General features: G+C 45.4%; 1 protein-coding gene and 1 non-coding gene across 3 annotated transcripts in view; one reads left to right on the top strand and one right to left on the bottom strand.

Annotated features, from left to right (window-relative positions):
• Positions 1-13834, bottom strand: part of YPEL2 (yippee like 2) — a 34525-nt gene extending 20691 nt beyond the window's left edge. Inside the window, exons 1-2 of one of the 2 annotated variants that reach the window (XM_063111300.1) lie at positions 13530-13613; positions 8219-8238 (exon numbers count right to left, since the gene is read on the bottom strand). In XM_063111300.1, coding sequence (XP_062967370.1) covers positions 8219-8233 — 15 coding nt within the window. In that variant the 5' untranslated portion in view covers positions 8234-8238; positions 13530-13613. Of the gene's footprint in view, positions 1-8218; positions 8239-13529 lie in introns of both variants that reach the window. The other variant, XM_063111302.1, reaches the window with a different exon arrangement.
• On the top strand, positions 3967-4041 carry TRNAS-GCU (transfer RNA serine (anticodon GCU)). Its single transcript has one exon. It is a non-coding gene; the product is annotated as a tRNA-Ser (tRNA).
• Positions 13835-18388: the final 4554 nt, after the last annotated feature.

Genomic DNA, 18388 nt, shown 5'->3' with positions numbered 1-18388 from the left:
TACTCTCGGGCCAACCCTAACATATGTGAAGACTACAGAAGCCACTTATTGCCCCCCTTCACTTGGCCCTGTCTCAAGCCTCAGGGCTACACCAAAACCATCTGAATTCTGCAACTCAGTTCTCCCTTCAAAGTAATAGAAAAACCTCATAATGTGGGGCTGCAACTGCCAGCTTACAATGACTCAGTAAGCCTCACGCAAGAAGCCAGGAGGGTCAGGCGAGACAGTGCGCCAGGCCTCAGGGAACTCACAAAGGCCCTCTTCTTGGAGTTAGTGCTGCTTACTGTTTAGCTGACAGCATCACCAGGGAGGGGTCGAACCTGATTATTAATTATAAACAGCCATGGTATGTTACTGATGCTTATTAACTTCCACATAATATCAACTTAGGCCATATTATAATATTCTCGTCCAATCTCTATCAAATCCTATCCTTCCCTTGCTTAAAACCTTTCAGTGGCTCCACACGGCATCCAGAACCAGTCCACACTCCTTAGGTTCGGCCTTCTGGGCCCTGTGTGATCCTCCCCTGCTGTCCTCAAACATGCCTTCTCCATCCATCTCACTGCAGCTCCCCAGGCCTGATCTCCTCGATAATGTCTCTGTCGCTGCTCAGAATGGACTCCTCTTTCTTGTTCGCTGGGTAAACAGTCACCCTGCTCTTTGTCCCCACAGCACACTGAATAATCACCTATTCGAAGCCAATGTTTCACTACATTCTACAATAGTTTCCCTGTTTGCCTTCCCCAGTAGGATCATAAGCTGCTTAAGGGCAAGAACTTGGTTGGGCCCATCCCCAGTGCCTCACACTCAATATATGCTGAATGACCGGAGAGGTTAAGTGACTTGTCCAACACCACCCGGAAAGTTTAGAGCAAAGCCAGGCCTAGAGCAGAGGTGGCTTGACCATTCAGGGTTTTTAAAATGGTGCCACTGACTCTCCCTCAGCAGGCCCCCACGTTGTTTTCCTATTAGAGTGATGAGACTGTAGGAAACTACGTGCACTGTCTGGCTTGGTCACCTTGTAACCTGTGGTGGGAACCTGTGGGTGCTAGATGGCCGAGACTGCACAGTGCCTCAACCCCTACTATTCATACCAAATGTAGCCACCATGCTGATTTGGGATTCCTCTTGAAATCACATAAACCCATCTCTCCAACACGCATTTCACAACAGTCATTCCAATCATCTAGCCCAGGGGTCTGCAAACAAGCCCAAGGGGCCAATTAGGCCTCTCACCTGTTTCGTAAATAGTTTTACTGGAACATAGCCATGCTTATGTGTTTATGTACTCTCTATGGCTGCAGAGTTGAGGAGTTGAGACCATGTGCCCCGCAAAGCTTAAAATATTTACTATCTGGACTTTGAGAAATTTTTGTTGACCTTTGGATCTAGACCAAAGAACAGGGAATCAAAACTCCAAACAGCCTCACCCTTCTACCAAGGGACCGGCTGCCCCTACTCGAAGTTAGTGGACCAACTAGCTTTTGAATGAAGTCACTTCTTCTTTAGCACGGTTACAGGCCTGGGATCTAGGAGAAGACTGCTTGTCAGACGCTCAGGAACCTGAAACACCTAGTACATGGCCTGGTACACAATGGCACTTAATAAATGTTTACTGAATAAACAAACAAAGGCAGGGGAAGTCAGCCAGTCCCAGTCCTGAACAAAGTCCATCCCCCTCCTGGCAGTTTCAAGGTGACCAGTCGCACAGGTGCCTGCCAGCAGCCTGGTGACCTAGATTTGTCAGACCTTATCTTATCGGCTTTCCTTCCCTGTGTATTTACCCAGCACCTACCCCCACAGAGCCCAGGGCTGACTGTCTTCTTGTTTTCATAGAGAAGACAGGGAAGAGGCCCCTCCCCCACAGATATACTTTTCTTTTTCTTACTGAGGGGAGGATCAAGAAATATGGGGACTTCGAGCTTGAAGGAGCTCCATGAGGTCTGGTTTCACTCGCTTCCTCTTTCCTCAGGTTTCCTAGTTGAATTTGTCTGGGATGAACCTGAAAGTCCTCCACAGAGCCGTACCTGTCATTTGTCACATTCGGCATCTAGAAGGGAGAGGCCAGTTGTGGGTGAAGCAGCTTTCAGAAGGTCAGGAGTGTAAACAAAGCAGCCACCACCCAGTGCTGAGAGGCCTGGTGCTGAGAACCCGGACATTCCTCCAGAACACAGAACAGTGTGGGCTGTTTTACTAGGCTAGGCTAGCTCGGGCTGACACTACAGCCGAGGACAGGGACATTCAGGAAACAAGCTATATACATTTGGGTATCTCATGAAAATCAGGCAAACTGAATGGAAAGCAATATGGAAATGTTGGCTTCTCAGCTGCCCCAGATAACCCCAGGGGCCACGTCAAGATGCAGATCCCCATTTCTGCCACCACTGGCTGCTGCTTCAGATGCTGGGCCTGGATGAGGTTAAGGCTTACACCCGTTTGCTGCTGCACCCCCTCACAAAAGAGGAGCCCAGTAAATGTGGACCGAATGATAAGGCTTAGCGCAGGAGGTCTCACTCTGGGATCTGCTGTTTGGGCAAGGAAATGCTTTTGTCTTCCCTCATGTATCTGCTGGGAAGCTGAGGGTACAGTTCATACTCTTGGTAGGGCCAACCCTAACCGGGAAGAAAAAAAGCTCCTGGGCCCCCAAAGGTAGGTAATTTTCCTTCTGACGATAAGGTCCCCATCAAAAGACCCAAGGGTGTCAGGAGGAGATGGGGGAGGGGAGAACCAGTGCCACCTGCTCTGCCTTTGACAGCACTGTGGTCCGGAGAGGAGGGAGTTTGTGGACTGATTAGATGTTGTTGTTTTTAGCAGCAGCTGGCAGAGCCATCTCCTCCTCTCCTCCTCTCCTCCCCCTCTCCTGCTCTGAGTCACCATCCAGCCACCAGCAATAGGCCAGGGAAGGGAGGAAAGCAGAGAGCTAAAGCAGCCTGACCCCAAAGATAACACTCTGGGTCACCAGGTCAAGCCCTCCCCTCTGGAGCTTTGCTGAGTGCCTTGGAAACAAAGGTATCAGGAATTCTTTTAGTTTTCTTGTTTTTGTTTTTAAAGATATGGAAAATGGCTCCTTTCAAAAGAGCCCCCATCCTGAAGCATCACAGAATGAACCAAACGCATGAACCTAAGGGCAATTCTCAGCTACTGCTCCCAACACCCAGGCCAGGGAATTCTCTTCCAGCGGCCAGGGCTGCTGCTGTTATAGCAGACTGAGGTCCCTGTGTGGATCAGAGGCAGAATAGCCACCTAACGGACTAGAAGGGAGTGAGGCAGGGGCAGATTTTTCTATTTACTTTTAAGAGAGGCCTCACTGCTGCATGCAAGCAAGGCCCCAGAGAGCAGCAGCGGAAGGTGCTGATGTTACTTAATTACTCCGGAGACCTGCTTGGTCCCCTTGGAATTACAGTATAAGGAACAAGAGACCCAGTGATTAGAGGCCTCAAAAGACCACTGACGACAACTGCATGGCTGCAGTGCAACAGCTGAGACAAACAGCAGGAAACCGAGCCAACGGTCCAGGCATGTGACAGGGGCCAAGCTGTGGTTCCTTTGAATGCCACTTTCCATTTGGTTCTGCGTGAATATTCACAGGATAACAGTACCGAGACGTTTATTGGGCATTTACTATATGTCAGGCACTGTGGTAAGTACTTTACGTTGATTGTGTCATTTAATTTCCACAAAAATCCTATCAGGTATATAATATTAATATTATTCCCATTTTGACGATGAGGCCATTAAGAAAGAGAGAGGTTACTCAACATGCACAGCTACCAAGTGAAGAAGCCGGGGTCTGAACCTGGGCAGTCTGGCTCAGAGGTTATTCCGGTAACTACAAAGTGATGCTACCCCATGTCATGCTGCTATGGTGGCCCTCCATATCCAAGGGCTCTGCATCCATGCATTCAGCCAACCAATGACTGAAAATATTTGGGAGGAAAAAATAAAGAATAACGATACAGTGCAGGCTGGTTAGCTCAGTTGGTTACAGCATGGTGCTGCTAACACCAAGGTCAAGGGTTCGGATCCCCTTACTGGCCAGTACCCCACCCAACACTCCCAGCCAAATAAAATGAATAACAATATAATAAAAAATACAAATTTAAAGACACAGTATAACAACTATTTACATAGCATTTACATTGTATTAGGTATTATAGGTCATCTATAGATGACTTAGACTTAAGTAGTTTATATATACTGTGCTACTTTACATAAGGGACTTGAGTGTCTGCAGGGGATCCAGGAACCAATCCCCCCAAGGACACCGAGGGATAACTGTATATTAGAATCAGAAGATGAAGGAGGTGGTAGGAACCTTAATAGACAGTCTAATCTACTGTACTTATTTGGATAGATGAGGAAAAATGAGAGAGAGGTGAACAGTTTTGCCCAAGATCATGCAGCATGATACTTTCACTCTCCCAACTGCTAGCACTCTCCAGGCTGCCTCCAGCATTTACAAGTGCCTGTTATGTGCGAGGCAGTAACGTGTGGTGGGGAGGAGATAGCAAAGTACAAAATCAAGAGGTGCTCTGTTTCTCTCTGGACCTTGGCTTCCTAATCTGTAAGATGAGGAGTTGAACTAGAAAACCTAGGTTCAAAGGCACCTCCAGCTCTAAAATTCTGAGTCTATGACCCCAGGACATTTAGAATCTTGTTAGGAAACAAGACAATTATACATAAAATGAGCATGTAACCACAATAACACAGACCATACTACAAGGTTAATTGCCAGATGAACAGTGAGTTCTATAGGCATTCAGAGGAAGGACAGAATCCTATAGACCAGGAAGACTTCTTAGAAGAGAAAATACTTGAGCAGGTCTTCAAGAATGGGTAGGAATTGAATAGAGAGAGAAAAGATTTCTCCAGAAAAGGGAAATAACAGGAGGGAAGAAAGAGTAGGATTTACCACCAATACTACTGAGAGGGACCACAGAATAGCCAATACCGAAAGCAGCTACACAGGCCACACTACCCAGCCATGGTAAAAAGGGTGTGGATAGATCTAGATCTGAACCCACCAGCTTCTTGGTAACCTATGGCCTTAGGCAAGTCACTTAATCCTCACCTTCAAGGGATGTTATAAAGTGAGTTTGATAGAGTGAGTAATATGTCTAAAGGAGCTCCTGGCACACGGTAGGTGTTCAACTGGTAGTAGCTAATAGCAGCAATGTAGATTTTTCATCCTGTGTATTTAATGACACCAAACACAGCCTCATCTGTAACATTATTCTGCCCTCCATGGTGAGCCTTGCATTCCCTTGTCCCCTAAGGATCACAGGCTCTTTGAGGGCAGGAATCCTTGTTGGCTTCATCTCCTATCCCTAACTCCTAGCCTAGGGCCTAGCATACTGTTTAAAGCACAAGAAATATTATTGTTCAGATCCCCACACCAGCCAGCTGCCCCCTGCCAAGAGTAAAAAAAGAAAAATTATTGAACAGTGTATGACGATAGATCCTGGTCAGGCCCTAAAATACAAACAGCCAAACCAGTGACGGTGCAGCTTTACCAATCTAGAGGCCAGAGGGAGTGTCAGTGCTCAAACAAAAACATAGGGGGAGGGGTCCTACACCTACTTCTTGCTTCCCAGGGTGAACTCAAAGAGTTTCTTTGGATTTTGACTAGGAACACAAAGCTTGCGATCACCGGTGTCCTTGCTGAATGCCGAGACACTAATGTAAAAATCAGTCCCATGATTGGAAGCTTACAGGCATTTGCAAACCACAGAGTTAATTTTCAGGGTACACCTCATAGCTCAAGTCAACATTTCCCTTTGGTATTTAAAGTAACCACATAGAGAGGACCACATTTGAGCAGATTCGTGCTCCAGCTGCCTGCAGTCTACAGCAAAAATCACAAAGATGATTCACCAGACTTGGCCCCCAGCAGCTCCCTTGATAATAAATTGGTGAGCAGCTCTACATGTGCCCGGGTCGTTAACGTCCCCCCGGCATGACACTAGGACAGGTAGGTCTGCCTCCCATCTAAACAGTGTGACTTCCTGAACTTGATTCCCCGGCTCATGCCTAACAAATGATAGACAAGTTTTTTTAAAAAACAGTAGAATGCTTGTATTTCTTTGTCAAGCAGTGGTAAACAGGTATTCACTGGATGACCACCATGTGCCCAGAATACACTGGGACCACTGCAATGGATTTACACAATTTGCGCCCTTCCTAGTTTCTTCCTCAGCAGCTCACCTACTACAGCATGGCAACATTCATCATTCCCTCGTCATGCTTGCTCAGAAGCCTTCAGTAGCACCCAACTGCCAACAGAACGAAGTCCAACCTTCTATTCTTCTCACAATCTGGCTTCTACCTACTCTTTCAATCTGTTTTCATACAGTTCCTCAATATCCAAACCAAAAGAATGGCTGCTCCCTGCACGTTTCCTGCCTCTGACTCTTTGTTCTCCCTGCTCTTTTTACTGGCTCCTCCCCATCCATTTCCACATGTCTAGCTAGGTTCATGCTTCAAGCACAGCTCAACACCATTTTTCCACCAAGTCTTCCCAGAACTTCATTTTCTAGAAGGATACACCATAAGGATTTTTTTGGTTTTCTTTGTTTAGACGAGCAACCCCTTTGAGAACCTGATGAAAGCTATGGAACCCTAGAAAAATATACATGCACACAGAATTACACATACAACTTTAGGGATCCCTTGAAGCCAGTCCACGGACCCCAGATTGAGACTTATGAAGATCTCTGTCTTAGAGTACTAACAGTCATTTCCTCAAATGTTCACTGAGAAGCTAGGAGTCTTAGGCGTCGTGCTGGTGCTTGAGACACAAAAATGACATCATAATCATCTCCTGAAGTTCACAGGCTAATGGGAGATATGCATCATTAAACTGTGATAATTGCTTTAAGAGAAACATAAGGAAGGGATGACTTATGAACCTATCATCTCCCCAACTAGAGTTAATGTTCCTTGAGGTTAAAAGTCTGAGGGTAGTATCATAATCTATAGTACAGTTTTAACCCCCCACCCCCAGCACACAGAGTTCATATTGGTATTTGTGCAACAATAGAATGAAGGCAACGAGACAAAGGAACAGTATAAAAGTATAGGCACAGTCCCCACTGCCATCACCCACGTATACCAGAAACCCCTGAAATCCAGTTAAAATGGTCCCATTGTTGACCAACTACACTATACAAATTATACCAGCCTAATTTGTGGCCCATTGCACCCCGAATTGGTTCAATCTCTGTCCCTATGGAGGGAAGTTACCATAAGATTTACAAGCTCCTAATAGTTTCTTTTCACCAAGAAACACTATAATCTAACCACATCCCTTTGTTCAGAGATTTTCTGTACAGACTTGGCTCACCTGTCATCCCTTCCTGGGTGGTCAACAGACAGTATTCTGGAGGAGTACAAAAGAGCTAACACATCGTTAGAAGACGACAGGGTTTTCAAAGGTCACATAGTTGAGGAAAAATAAGTAATTTCAGGTTGGAAAAGAAATTCTCTTTTAAAGAGCCAAATTGGTTGAATGTGTTTTGAAGCTGGGTTTACTGAATTGTGCTGGAACTCTTCCATAACATATCACTTCTGTCTCTGCTGTACTTCGCAAATGCTGTTTAAGAAACACTGACATTGGGCCGGCCTGTGGCTCACTCGAGAGAGTGTGGTGCTGAGAACACCAAGGCCCCGGGTTCAGATCCCATATACCGATGGCCGGTTCGCTCACTGGCTGAGCGTGGTGCTCACAACACCAAGTCAAGGGTTAAGATCCCCTTACCGGTCATCTTTAAAAAAAAAAAAAAAAAAGAAACACTGACATTGAACAGCAAAGAGGCAAAGATACACACTATGGTATGGGTCATACAGAGCAGTTGTTTGCAACCTTCTGTTTCTTAGAACCCAATTACTCTGATAAAGAGCTTGGATTCCATTATTCTAGAAACAAAAAGTTCAGTTTTTATGAGACAGACATTTATAGGTTTACATGTTTCTCCTGTTAAAACACTAATTTCATTCAAATATGTTTTTGTAAAAACCAGCATGTCATATCAAGTGGATATCAAAAAGCTCTCTCAATTAATAAAATTAGAGTTTAACAACTATTTTGCAAGTCAAGTAAGCTCATGGAATAATTATCTTCAAGAGCCATATCTTATATTGTACACATTATTTATGAGTCATGCTGTTTGATGTGACACAGCAGCCACTAACACTACTAATACAACCCAATGCTCACCATAGCATTTTCCATGGCACCTAGAGAAAAAGAAATAAGGGGATTTTTAGAAATTCTGTTTTTGTATTTATTATTTACATGAAGTTTTCAGGACATAAATAATTGCATTAATATTTTAGAGAATACTTTTATTATACATTAAAAGCACAAACTGGTGGGCAGTGAGAATTCGACAGGACTGAACAGATCTCTGCACCTCCAAACCAGCACCCCTCCATATCCACTACCTCTTAAGCCACTGCATTAGGGGTACGAGTCTTTTTGAGAATCACTGTTGTAGAAAACTAGGGCTCAGAGACAGAGTGTAGGAAATTGAGGGCAGAGTTGACCTCTCAGCATCCACTAAATCAATACAAGGCTTCAGAACATCTTACTCCCTGCTTCTCTTCTCAAAGCAATGCTGCATCTAATCTCTAGGTAGGAAGGGAAAACCAAAATGCCACCATTGTGAGCCCAATGGAACACCCTAGGGAAGAAAAACAACCTGCTTCCTAAATGTTCCCAACCTCAGAAGGACTGCCCAGAGCTTGAAAACAAGTCAGGCCAGGGCTGCTCACACAGAACACAGCTGAGGGGGATGAGGTAGGGATCCCTAGTGCTGAGGCTGCATGACTTCAGGCTGGTCAATGAATCGCCCATGGACTGTTTCTTCCTGAAGAGGAACTTGGACTAGATGATCTGCAATTTTGGGAATTCCGTATTTGCCACCAGAAGATTTTCTGCCCTAAAGATCTGATATAACATAACTTAAAGAGTGAAAAAACGATTTGTTCCTTCCACCTGCCCTGGACACCCACTCTACGGCCTACTACATCACCTTTCCCTCCAAGGACCCAGAGCATTAGAGCAACCTGTGTCTTGTAAAGAAGTCATAAGTCCCCAAAGTGAGTTTGTGATAGACTAATCCAATTCACCATTCCTAAAAGGTCTACTCCACAATGCCATCAAGGGGGTGGCAAGAGGGAGGCAAGGCAAGGACCACAGACAGAAAACTTTCATACAAAAGCTTTGTGAAGAGCCAGGTTTCCATAATAGATCGTGTCCATTGAAATGAGTGTTTAGATTACTCTCGTTCAGGGCAACTAACTATTCCAGCTGAGGCTATTATTATTTTATAACCAAACTATATTTTTTATACTGGGGCTTGCACCATTGAAAAAGAAACAACAGTGTGAGCAATTCCTTGTGCCAACTCAAAATACCTCTGCATGCAAACGCTCCAGCATTTAGATCGCAACACCCCCTAAGAAAGAAGTTGTAGGACGCCTCAGCACATTCCCTAGATAGTTCTGTCATCAGTTCAAAGAGGTTTTCCCCCTACCCGCCCTACCATCCTACAGAGCAAATGCTGTGTTACCTTTCTACAGACACACTTAGCTTTCTATCACCCTTTCCTCATATCTACCTCCTATGCTCCAGGCTCTAAAAGGAAACAATCTTGGCTAAACTAAATCTGCTTCGTGTCAGGCAGGAATAACACTCTCCAACCCACCGGCCTTGCCTTTTTTTTCTTTTTTTTGGACAGTAAGGCCAAGAGAAGCAAATGAACTATGTTTGCATAGAGCTTTGTAATTTGCAAACCACCTACACATCCATGATCTCATCTCAGCCTCATAACAACCCTATGAGGTAAACCTGCCCTTCCCCACAATAAGGTATGCCCTACTCTCATAGGACTGTACAGGGATGGCACATAGTAACATACACTATGTGCTGGCTGCTAACCATCTGCTGTAGTCTGAATATTTGTGTCACCCCCCCACCCCCTCAAATTCATATGTTGAAACCCTCACCCCCAAGATGATAATATTAGGAGGTGGGGCCTTTGGGAGGTGATTAGGTCTTAAGGACAGAGCCCTCATGAATGGCATTAGTGTCCTCATAAAAGAGGCCAAAGAGAGATCCCACATCCCTTCCACCATGTGAGATTTCAGTGAGAAAGAGCTGTCTAGGAACGAGAAAGTGGGCCCTCAGCAGACACTGAATCTGTAGGCATCTTGATCTTAGATTTCCCAGCCTCCAGAACCATGAGAAATAAAATTTCTGTTGTTTATAAGCTGCCCAGTTTATGGTACAGTATTTTGTTATAGCAGCTCTAATGACTAAGAACAGAGCAAATGTTATTTTACCCATTTTATAAGTGAGAAACTGAGGATCAGAAGTTAGCTGATTACAGGGAGCTAGGCCTCTAGGAATCTAGGTCAAGCTGAGAAGGTGGAAAGCCTAGTGCATGATTCTTTCCACCAACCTATTAAAACAGACCCTAAATGTTTGTATTGTTGTTTTTTGAGGGCAGCTGACCAATATGTGGATATATATGCGGTCACCCTTGACCTTGGTGTTATAACATAGTACTCTAACCAGCTGAGCTAACTGGCCAGTCCACTAAATGTTTAAAACTTTACAACTATACATTTCCAGAGAGGTTGAGCCATGCTGATAGGAAGGGAGCCTGACATCCAGTACTGCTCCCAGTTCTCTGCTGACCACACACTCAGAGCTTTACTTCTCTGGACCTCTGTGTCCCCTTCTCCATAATGAAGGCAGACTCACTAATTTATTTATTTTTTGCCAAACAAATGTCAAGCTTTCAGATGAAAGGCTCTATTACAAGTACAAAGTATCACTTAATTACATTGCTGCTCCATTTCCAGTTGTCTGCTTCCCAGCTCCTAACTCCCACTGGACAGATTCTGAAACCGCATAGGAGATTAAGTCAAGAGGGGAGAACAGGAGAGACATTCTCTCCTTGAACTTTCTTAAATGGAAGAGAGGAAAAAAAGGAAAAGAAAGGCCCATTTTCCAAGTAGGGGACTGGGGCAATGATCTTTCTGTTAAGTGGTCCTGCATAAGAATCTATAGATTATTTAACACTGGGGGTGGCTGTGGAGTGAAATAAAGGAATCTTTGTGCGATGCCAGCCACAGTTCCCTCACGCTTTCCCCACAGCCAGGCATTTCACCCAACTCTAAATCATCAAGCTCTAATGCACCCCATCTGTGCACCGGCTGTAGCCAATGAAACCAAAGACTGTGCTGACTTTGGCCTGGACTTGTGAATGAGACTTTCTGCCCCAAAAGGCGCAAGGAAAGGGACATGAGGCCAGCGAAGTCTTGTTTGCTCATGACCTGTCTTCTCCCAAGGCTCAAGCTCCATCCATCCATTTGTTTGATCACATATTGAGCTCTTGCCATGAGTCAGGTTCTGATCCAGAGACAGAAAACTGACAGGACACAGCCCAAGGATGTGTAAGAGCTCCCGAGGGAGGAAGGAGGGACTTCTTGGCAGAGACACACAGGTCTGAAATACCTCTAACCTGCACATTCAGGGAATGTTGTTCTGAGTGGCTGAAACAAAGTAAGGAACTGGCAGGAGATCTAACTCAAAGCTAAGCTTTGCCAGATCAAAGGTCCTGTATACCAGGCCAGAGACATAAACTTTAAAGGCCATTACCATCCCCACACATTTAACTTCCGTCCTGATCACCCACTCAAAGTAATCACTCTCTCTTCTCCAAACCTGATTTGAGGTATTGGACAACTTTTATGAGTCTCAACTTCTCCAACCATACAAAATATGACTAGCGTCACCTTCCTCAAAGATTTCTTATGAGGGTTAAGTGAGATAACACAAAGTGTCCAGTAGCAGTTTTTAGTACATAGGTGGTGTTAACATACTTTATTGGTTCCTCAGTTTCTTATGCTACATGGCACTTCTTCCTTCTATTAAAATGATCCTTGCCTTCCCCACTAGATACAGGCACTTTCTCTGGAGATTTCCATAAAAAGGACTCACATTTCCCCTCCAAGTTGGCAAGCCCGCTTCCAATGTCCAGGGGACTGACACTCTTCTCTCACTGGCACAACCATCCTGTACCCAAACTTCTAGACTCAAGGGGATCCCCCCCAAAGTCAAAGGGAATCTGAGACAAGAGGGATTAGCTGATAGAGAAGGAAGCTAAAGGTTGGATGAAAAACAGAATAAAGGAGAGTGACTAGCAGAACCGTAGAGAAGGGAAAGTGGGGCAGAGTGAAAGTCTGGCCAGAGGACAGGACTGAGGTCTCAAAGCTTCAAGCTCTGTGGTAACCCTAGGCCCTGAATCCCCGCTACCACAGACGTGGTGGTTTGGTCAGGCTTCTTTCTTTCCTATGTCACATCAGCCAGCTGGACAGGACTGTTCTGTAACTATTGACTGGATCCTTCATCCCTCTGGCTGGGCCTACCAAACCAGAGACAAAGAAAGCAATGCCATCTTTTCCAGCAGTTCTTGTAAATAAATCAGGAATGGATTAAAAAAAAAAAAAAAAAAGCGGGGAATGGGGTAGCTGGCCAGTTAGCTCAGTTGATTAGAGAGCAATGTTATAACACCAAGGTCAAGGCTTCAGATCCCCATACAGAACAGCCACATAAATAAACAGTCTGTATCTGCATAAAAATTTGTTTGTTTTACTTTAACGGCATGAAGTCCAGGTTCTTGGAAAAGATGCTTTTTAAGGAAAAAGTACCTCATGATCTCTTTCTCTCTGTCATGCAGCCTAGTAAAACCTGTTTCTCCTCCTCTGGGATTCTAGGGCCAGGAAGAAGGTAGCTCTCCTGAGAACACTGCCTGAAGGATCCAGTTCCTGGACTGCACGACCAGGATGTTGAGTATATTTATTAATAACCCCAGCCCCAACTTATGAAAGCAGCTGCCAGGTCTCCTCAGGAAAAATAAGGTTCCATTCTTTCTTCTAATTATGACCAAATGTCACTCCATATTACCTTATGTACAAGCCCTCAAGGTCTCCACAGGCCAGTGGGTCAAGCTCTTAAACAGGCCACTTCTGGTCCTCCACAAAGGCCACCCATTTTAATAAAGCCACAGTCTCACAACTTTCCCAGGGGCTGGCTGGGGGCTCGCATCTCAGTTAATAAACCCCTCTACAAGACCCCTCCCCCCAACACACCCCTTTCTTAGAATTCACTCTCCAAGCAGGCAGCGCTCTTCACAGCTCTTCACTGCCAACCTAGACCGAGCAAGCCAAGCATCAGGCTCTAATCACCCCTGAGCCCCTCCCTTCTTTGGCCTGCAAGCTGCCAGCTCCCAAAGCCTCCAAGAGGGATGACATCTAATTTCCAAAATAACAAATTAAGCTACTACCCTGTCCCTCTGACTTGGAGTTGTCAGTCGAGTGATGTAGTCATGAAGTGTACAAAAGATGGAGTACAAATGTCCCAGTCTATTGGGGAGAGCTTGTAAACCTCTGCAACTTTAGAAACAGTTGGTGCCCTCCCCCTCGGTAGGCAAGGAAGACCTGCAGGAAACATGTACCTTAGAAATTAGTTCATCATGATTTGCCAAGTGAGCTCTGCAGTGAATGCAGCTGTAGGTCCGGTGGCAGGAAGGCAGATATGCCTGGAAAGTCTTCGATCTTGTCATCTTCACCATTGGTGCCGCTGAGTGTGGGGCGAACTCCGGGGCAGCCCACGAGGCACTCCCACAGGATGGGTCGCACGGGAAACACCGGAAGACACAGGTAAAGGCCGTGGTTTGGCAGGGGGTGGGTGTGGGGCAGGCTCCACACACTGGTGATGTCTTCAGAGGAAGAACCCTCAAGCAGAGGTCTAGGGCTGGTTCTCAGCAGCCTGCAGCACCAAGATAAGGGGAATATCATTAGCTGATGGAGCAGGGCTTCCTACAAAGCAAGTAGAGTCCAGCTGCCACCCAGAGAGAGGGCAACACTTACAGGCTAAAATGACCCCCTTCTGTTTCTTGTACTATGCCCAAAACGCCCGGTGAATGACAAAAAAGTCATTGGACACTCAAGTCTTGCTGCTTTTCTAGAGTTGGAGGTTCAGTATCAACTCAGCACTTCCAGGAGTTACCCAGGTATCCTCCACAGACACCCAGCAAACTGGCATCATCATTCCCAAGCAGGCATAGAAAAGGCCAGGCTTGAAGATGTGCAACCTACAGCCCCAGGGAGAGGACCCTTAAGGGACGCCCTTCTCCTGAGCCAACAAAGGTGAATGGCTGAAGGAGAAGGAGAACATCAGCCTCTAGAGATTCATTACATCCAACAGTCACATATGGATTTCTCGTCCATTTCCAGATGCCGGGAATCCAGCTCTCGAAGCCACCACCTGCAAAGGCAGCACACCCCACACCAGCCTCTGCTTAGGGACTGAGCATGGGATAGCAAGGATTAACTTCCCAATCTGCAGGATCCCTGATGGCGTCAGCTCTTTTGACAGATGTGATTCTCTTTGTAATACCTTGCCCAGTAGTTGATGCTCAATACATTTTCTTTTTCTTTTTTTTTTTTTTTTTTTTAAAGAAAAAACAAGCAAATGAAGTCAATGGCATAATCAGACTTGCATCTAAAATTCATGATGATGGTAAATTCCACCAGGATTTCTCGCCAACCCTCAGGCTTCCCATTACTCATCCCACAGCACCAAACATCTCTCCTACCATAGCCTCAGCTCTTTTATCTTATTGGGATCCAAGGACACTGAGAAAGTGGGGTAGCTCCCAGGGTCACCAAGTGAGCGGGTAAGTCCAAGTAAAGGTGGGAGGGCAGAGCCACAAGGTCTAAGACTTGCTCTGCTCCTCTATGGCTCACCTACCTGAGGCCTTGGCACCTCTCTGTTTCCTGCGCTTCATTCATGGGGGTGGTGTTCCCACTTGCCTACCTCCCAGGAGGGCCATGAGTGTTAATTAATGCCTGCATCATGCTTTGAAGATAAAATTCTTTATAGAGATGGGGGAGGAAGACAAACAAAATCAGATCTTCCATGATGGATTATGTCTGGGATCCATCTGGATATTTAGAGAAAGCCCGCAAATCATAGTCCTCCTTTTCCTCTAAACCTCACTAGAACCAAATCTTCCAAAGGGAGGCTGCTCTTCCCCCGGCATCCTTGCCAGCACAGCAGTCACTGAGGCCACCACACACCTAGGATTCTGTATATCTTCCCAAGTGGCCAACACCACTGCCTAGCACTAGGCTGAAGGACAACAGTGGCCACTACCCCATATCCTGCAGTGACAGCATATCCCTTCTGCAGCCCTGAGCCAAGTAGGATCCACGTGCAAGGTGACCAAGGATATATGAGATGTCCAACTGGTGGGATTCAGACCTACAGGGGCCCAGGCATAATGTCTTCCCTGCTCAGTCTCCCACCTACCACTATTTTTAAAGATGTGAAAACTGGTTACACTGGGCTGAGCCCGTGGCGCACTTGGTAGAGTGCTGCGCTGGGAGCGCAGCAACGCTCCCGCCGCGGGTTCGGATCCTATATAGGACTGACCAGTGCACTCACTGGCTGAGTGCCGGTCACGAAAAAACGACAAAAAAAAAAAAAAAAAAAAAAAAAAAAACTGGTTACACTGAACATTATAGAAATATTTGAAGGATATGGAGGTGGGAAATAATTCCCTCAGTTTTGCCTCAGAGTTAGGCCTGGCCATATAGGAGAGATAGAGAAGATAAACGAACCCTTGGATCCAGAGCTCTGTCATCACACCCTGGGCATACTCTGGGTAGCAGGTAAGGTGAATGGACAAACAGCCCATGGTAGGCCAATGCTGTTAGGTGTCAAAGTGTTATAGGTGGTAGAAAGAGCCAAGTACCCCACTTAGGGTTTCCTGAAATATCCTCAACTTTTCCACTGCTTCTGTTCTGCTTTCAGGAAGGACAGTATTTCCAGGAAAGGAAGGCATGGGAATTAGGGTAAGCAAACGGGAAAGACAGGGAGGAGAATGTAAGCAGTAGAGCAACAGGCTTCCAAAGTCACAGCTTCAGCTGCCCAGTGGGAAGAGCACAGGAGCACTAGACCCATCCTAGACCCATCCAGTCTTATCCAAACACTGAAAGAAGAAAAGGAAACAATAACCCTAGCTGCCAGTCTGGGTTTATAGAGCAGCTACAGAGTCTGTTTTCTTATACATGCAGACAGCTGCTAAATTATGCATTTCCCTGGAATAAAATTATTTCTTCTCTCACTTCTCTTCTGTAGGAAACCCCCAAAAAGTTCATAGGCAGAGGTTCTGGATATGCTCAGCTTCAAATCTGAATCCCAAAACTTATTCAAAACTACCTTTTGTGGAATAAGCATTTACAGTCTGCAATTAAATGTGACTACGTCTCATACAAACACATACCCATGCACACACATTCATTCCTCACCATAGCTCTGAACTTAAAAAGACAAGAGAAAAATCCACCATGAAAGCAACGGCCCAGGCTGTCTGGTGCTAGAAAAACCCTGGGAAGCCTGTTCAACAGGCATTAGACTTTGCTGCTACAGAGTCACTCTGCTCCTTTTGCTCTTCAGTATGAAGTCACAGGCATCCCAAAGAGGTGTCTCCTTCTCTGACAAGAGAAGAAAAAGTGGCTTGCTAAAATGTAAATCTTGTTTGACTGGTACAGGACAAACTAGAAGGGATAAGGGGCAAGGCAAGGTGAAGCAGGATCGGGGAGGGCCCATGTGGCTGAGAAGGGAGAAGAGAGTGGGCTGAGAAGGTGGGAGCTGGGAGTGAAAAATAACCACCTAGTACTGTCGTCTTCCCTTTTAATGGAAAATTTAAAAAGCTGCTGCTTTGAGTCAATTCTTAAGAAGGAAAATAAAATAGATGGATTTTTTTTTTTTTTTAAAGGAAGAAATTAAGGGTATGGGGCTGCAGAACTCTATGAACATATTGTGGAGTCCAAATTGATTTCCAACAATAATCAAGTGAGCTTGATATTTAAAAGTCTCAGGGCACATGTACAAATTAAACACCATTTTAAGTGAACTAATAATCCTTCACGGTGGAAATTAAAGGAAGATTTGCTACCACCCCCAGCATGGAAAGAAAAAAATGTGAGATATTGTGATTAAAAACAAAGATGTTAGATACACCACTTCGAGAGCCAAATGCACAGGGCGTGCAGGCCAAACCTGGCAGGCCCACCTGACGGGCCTTTTCCACAACAAGTGACATCTGCAGCTGGAACTCAGAACAGAACCTTCTGTGTCACCAGGATAGAGGGGTAGGAGGTACAAATTCTTCGTTAAGCCATGAAGGAACTTGAGGAAGGATGTGGAAGCAAGGCTGGACCACAACACACAGAGCCACAGAAACTGACCCATGAGGGTGGAACTCAATACAGGAAGTAACTCCTCCAGACACAGGACAAGATCGTCCCTAAGGCGTGCCTCTATGCTGATTTCATGGAGAGTAGGCGAAGACTGAAAAAGAAGTGGGCTCTGGAATCACACAAACCAGTTCTACTCCTTTCTAGCTGGGTGACCTTGGGCAAGTTAGTCAACCACTCTGACCCTCAACTTCCCCATCTCAATACCAACCCATGCAGGATTCAAAGTGTTAAACGAGATGACCTACGTGCTTGCACAGTGCTGGCATACAATACACACCAAAACCGTAGCAGTTATTTTTAGTCGGCAATGAGAAAAAACCAGAATAAAACAGATGCTGCTGCTTAAAAAAAAGAAAGAAAAAGAAGGTCAGAGTTCGAACAGACATGGAGTTTCGTTTTTTTGTTTGTTTTGAACATCTTATTTCTTCTCTTTTTTCTGTTCGACTTGAACCCAGTGCCTATGTGTGACCACGTTCCTCCGGACAGAATGGGAGCCTGCCCCTTCCATTAGGACCCTTGAGCCGTCTTCACACACTTCCATGAGATGGCACTGTTGGGACATCTCTCCAAACCTAGAATTCTCTTTTTAAGGTGAGTCAAAGTGACAATAACATTGAAGAAACCATAGGCATGTGTTGGGACTGAGGTCCTTCTAAGAGGTGGCTTTCTTAGCAGCCATGCTGTTATCAACCCTAAGGTAAGCATCTCTGATTTTCACAGCCCTGGCAGGCCCCTAAGCCTCTTTCCCCCTCAAATCCACTCTTGCATTTCAACAAGTGTTGTCTATAAAGCCCACTTTTTTTTTTTTTTTTTTTTTTTTTTAAATACAGATGACCATGTCATCTCTCTCTTGGCCTTCAGAAAGGCAATACACAGCAGTAGCTAAGAAGACAGAATCTGGAACCAGTTTCAAATCCAGCTCCATCATTTACTAGCTATGTGGCCTTGGACAAATTACTTAAACTCTCTGGACCTCACTTTCCTCATCAAGAAATAAGGATGAGGGCCGGCCTGTGGCTCACTTGGGAGAGCGTGGTGCTGACAA

The sequence above is a fragment of the Cynocephalus volans genome, chromosome 10 (genome assembly GCF_027409185.1).
Source record: "Cynocephalus volans isolate mCynVol1 chromosome 10, mCynVol1.pri, whole genome shotgun sequence".
Lineage (NCBI taxonomy): Eukaryota > Metazoa > Chordata > Mammalia > Dermoptera > Cynocephalidae > Cynocephalus > Cynocephalus volans.
Note: the sequence above shows the minus strand (reverse complement) of the source record. Positions and strands in the feature narration are given on the sequence as shown.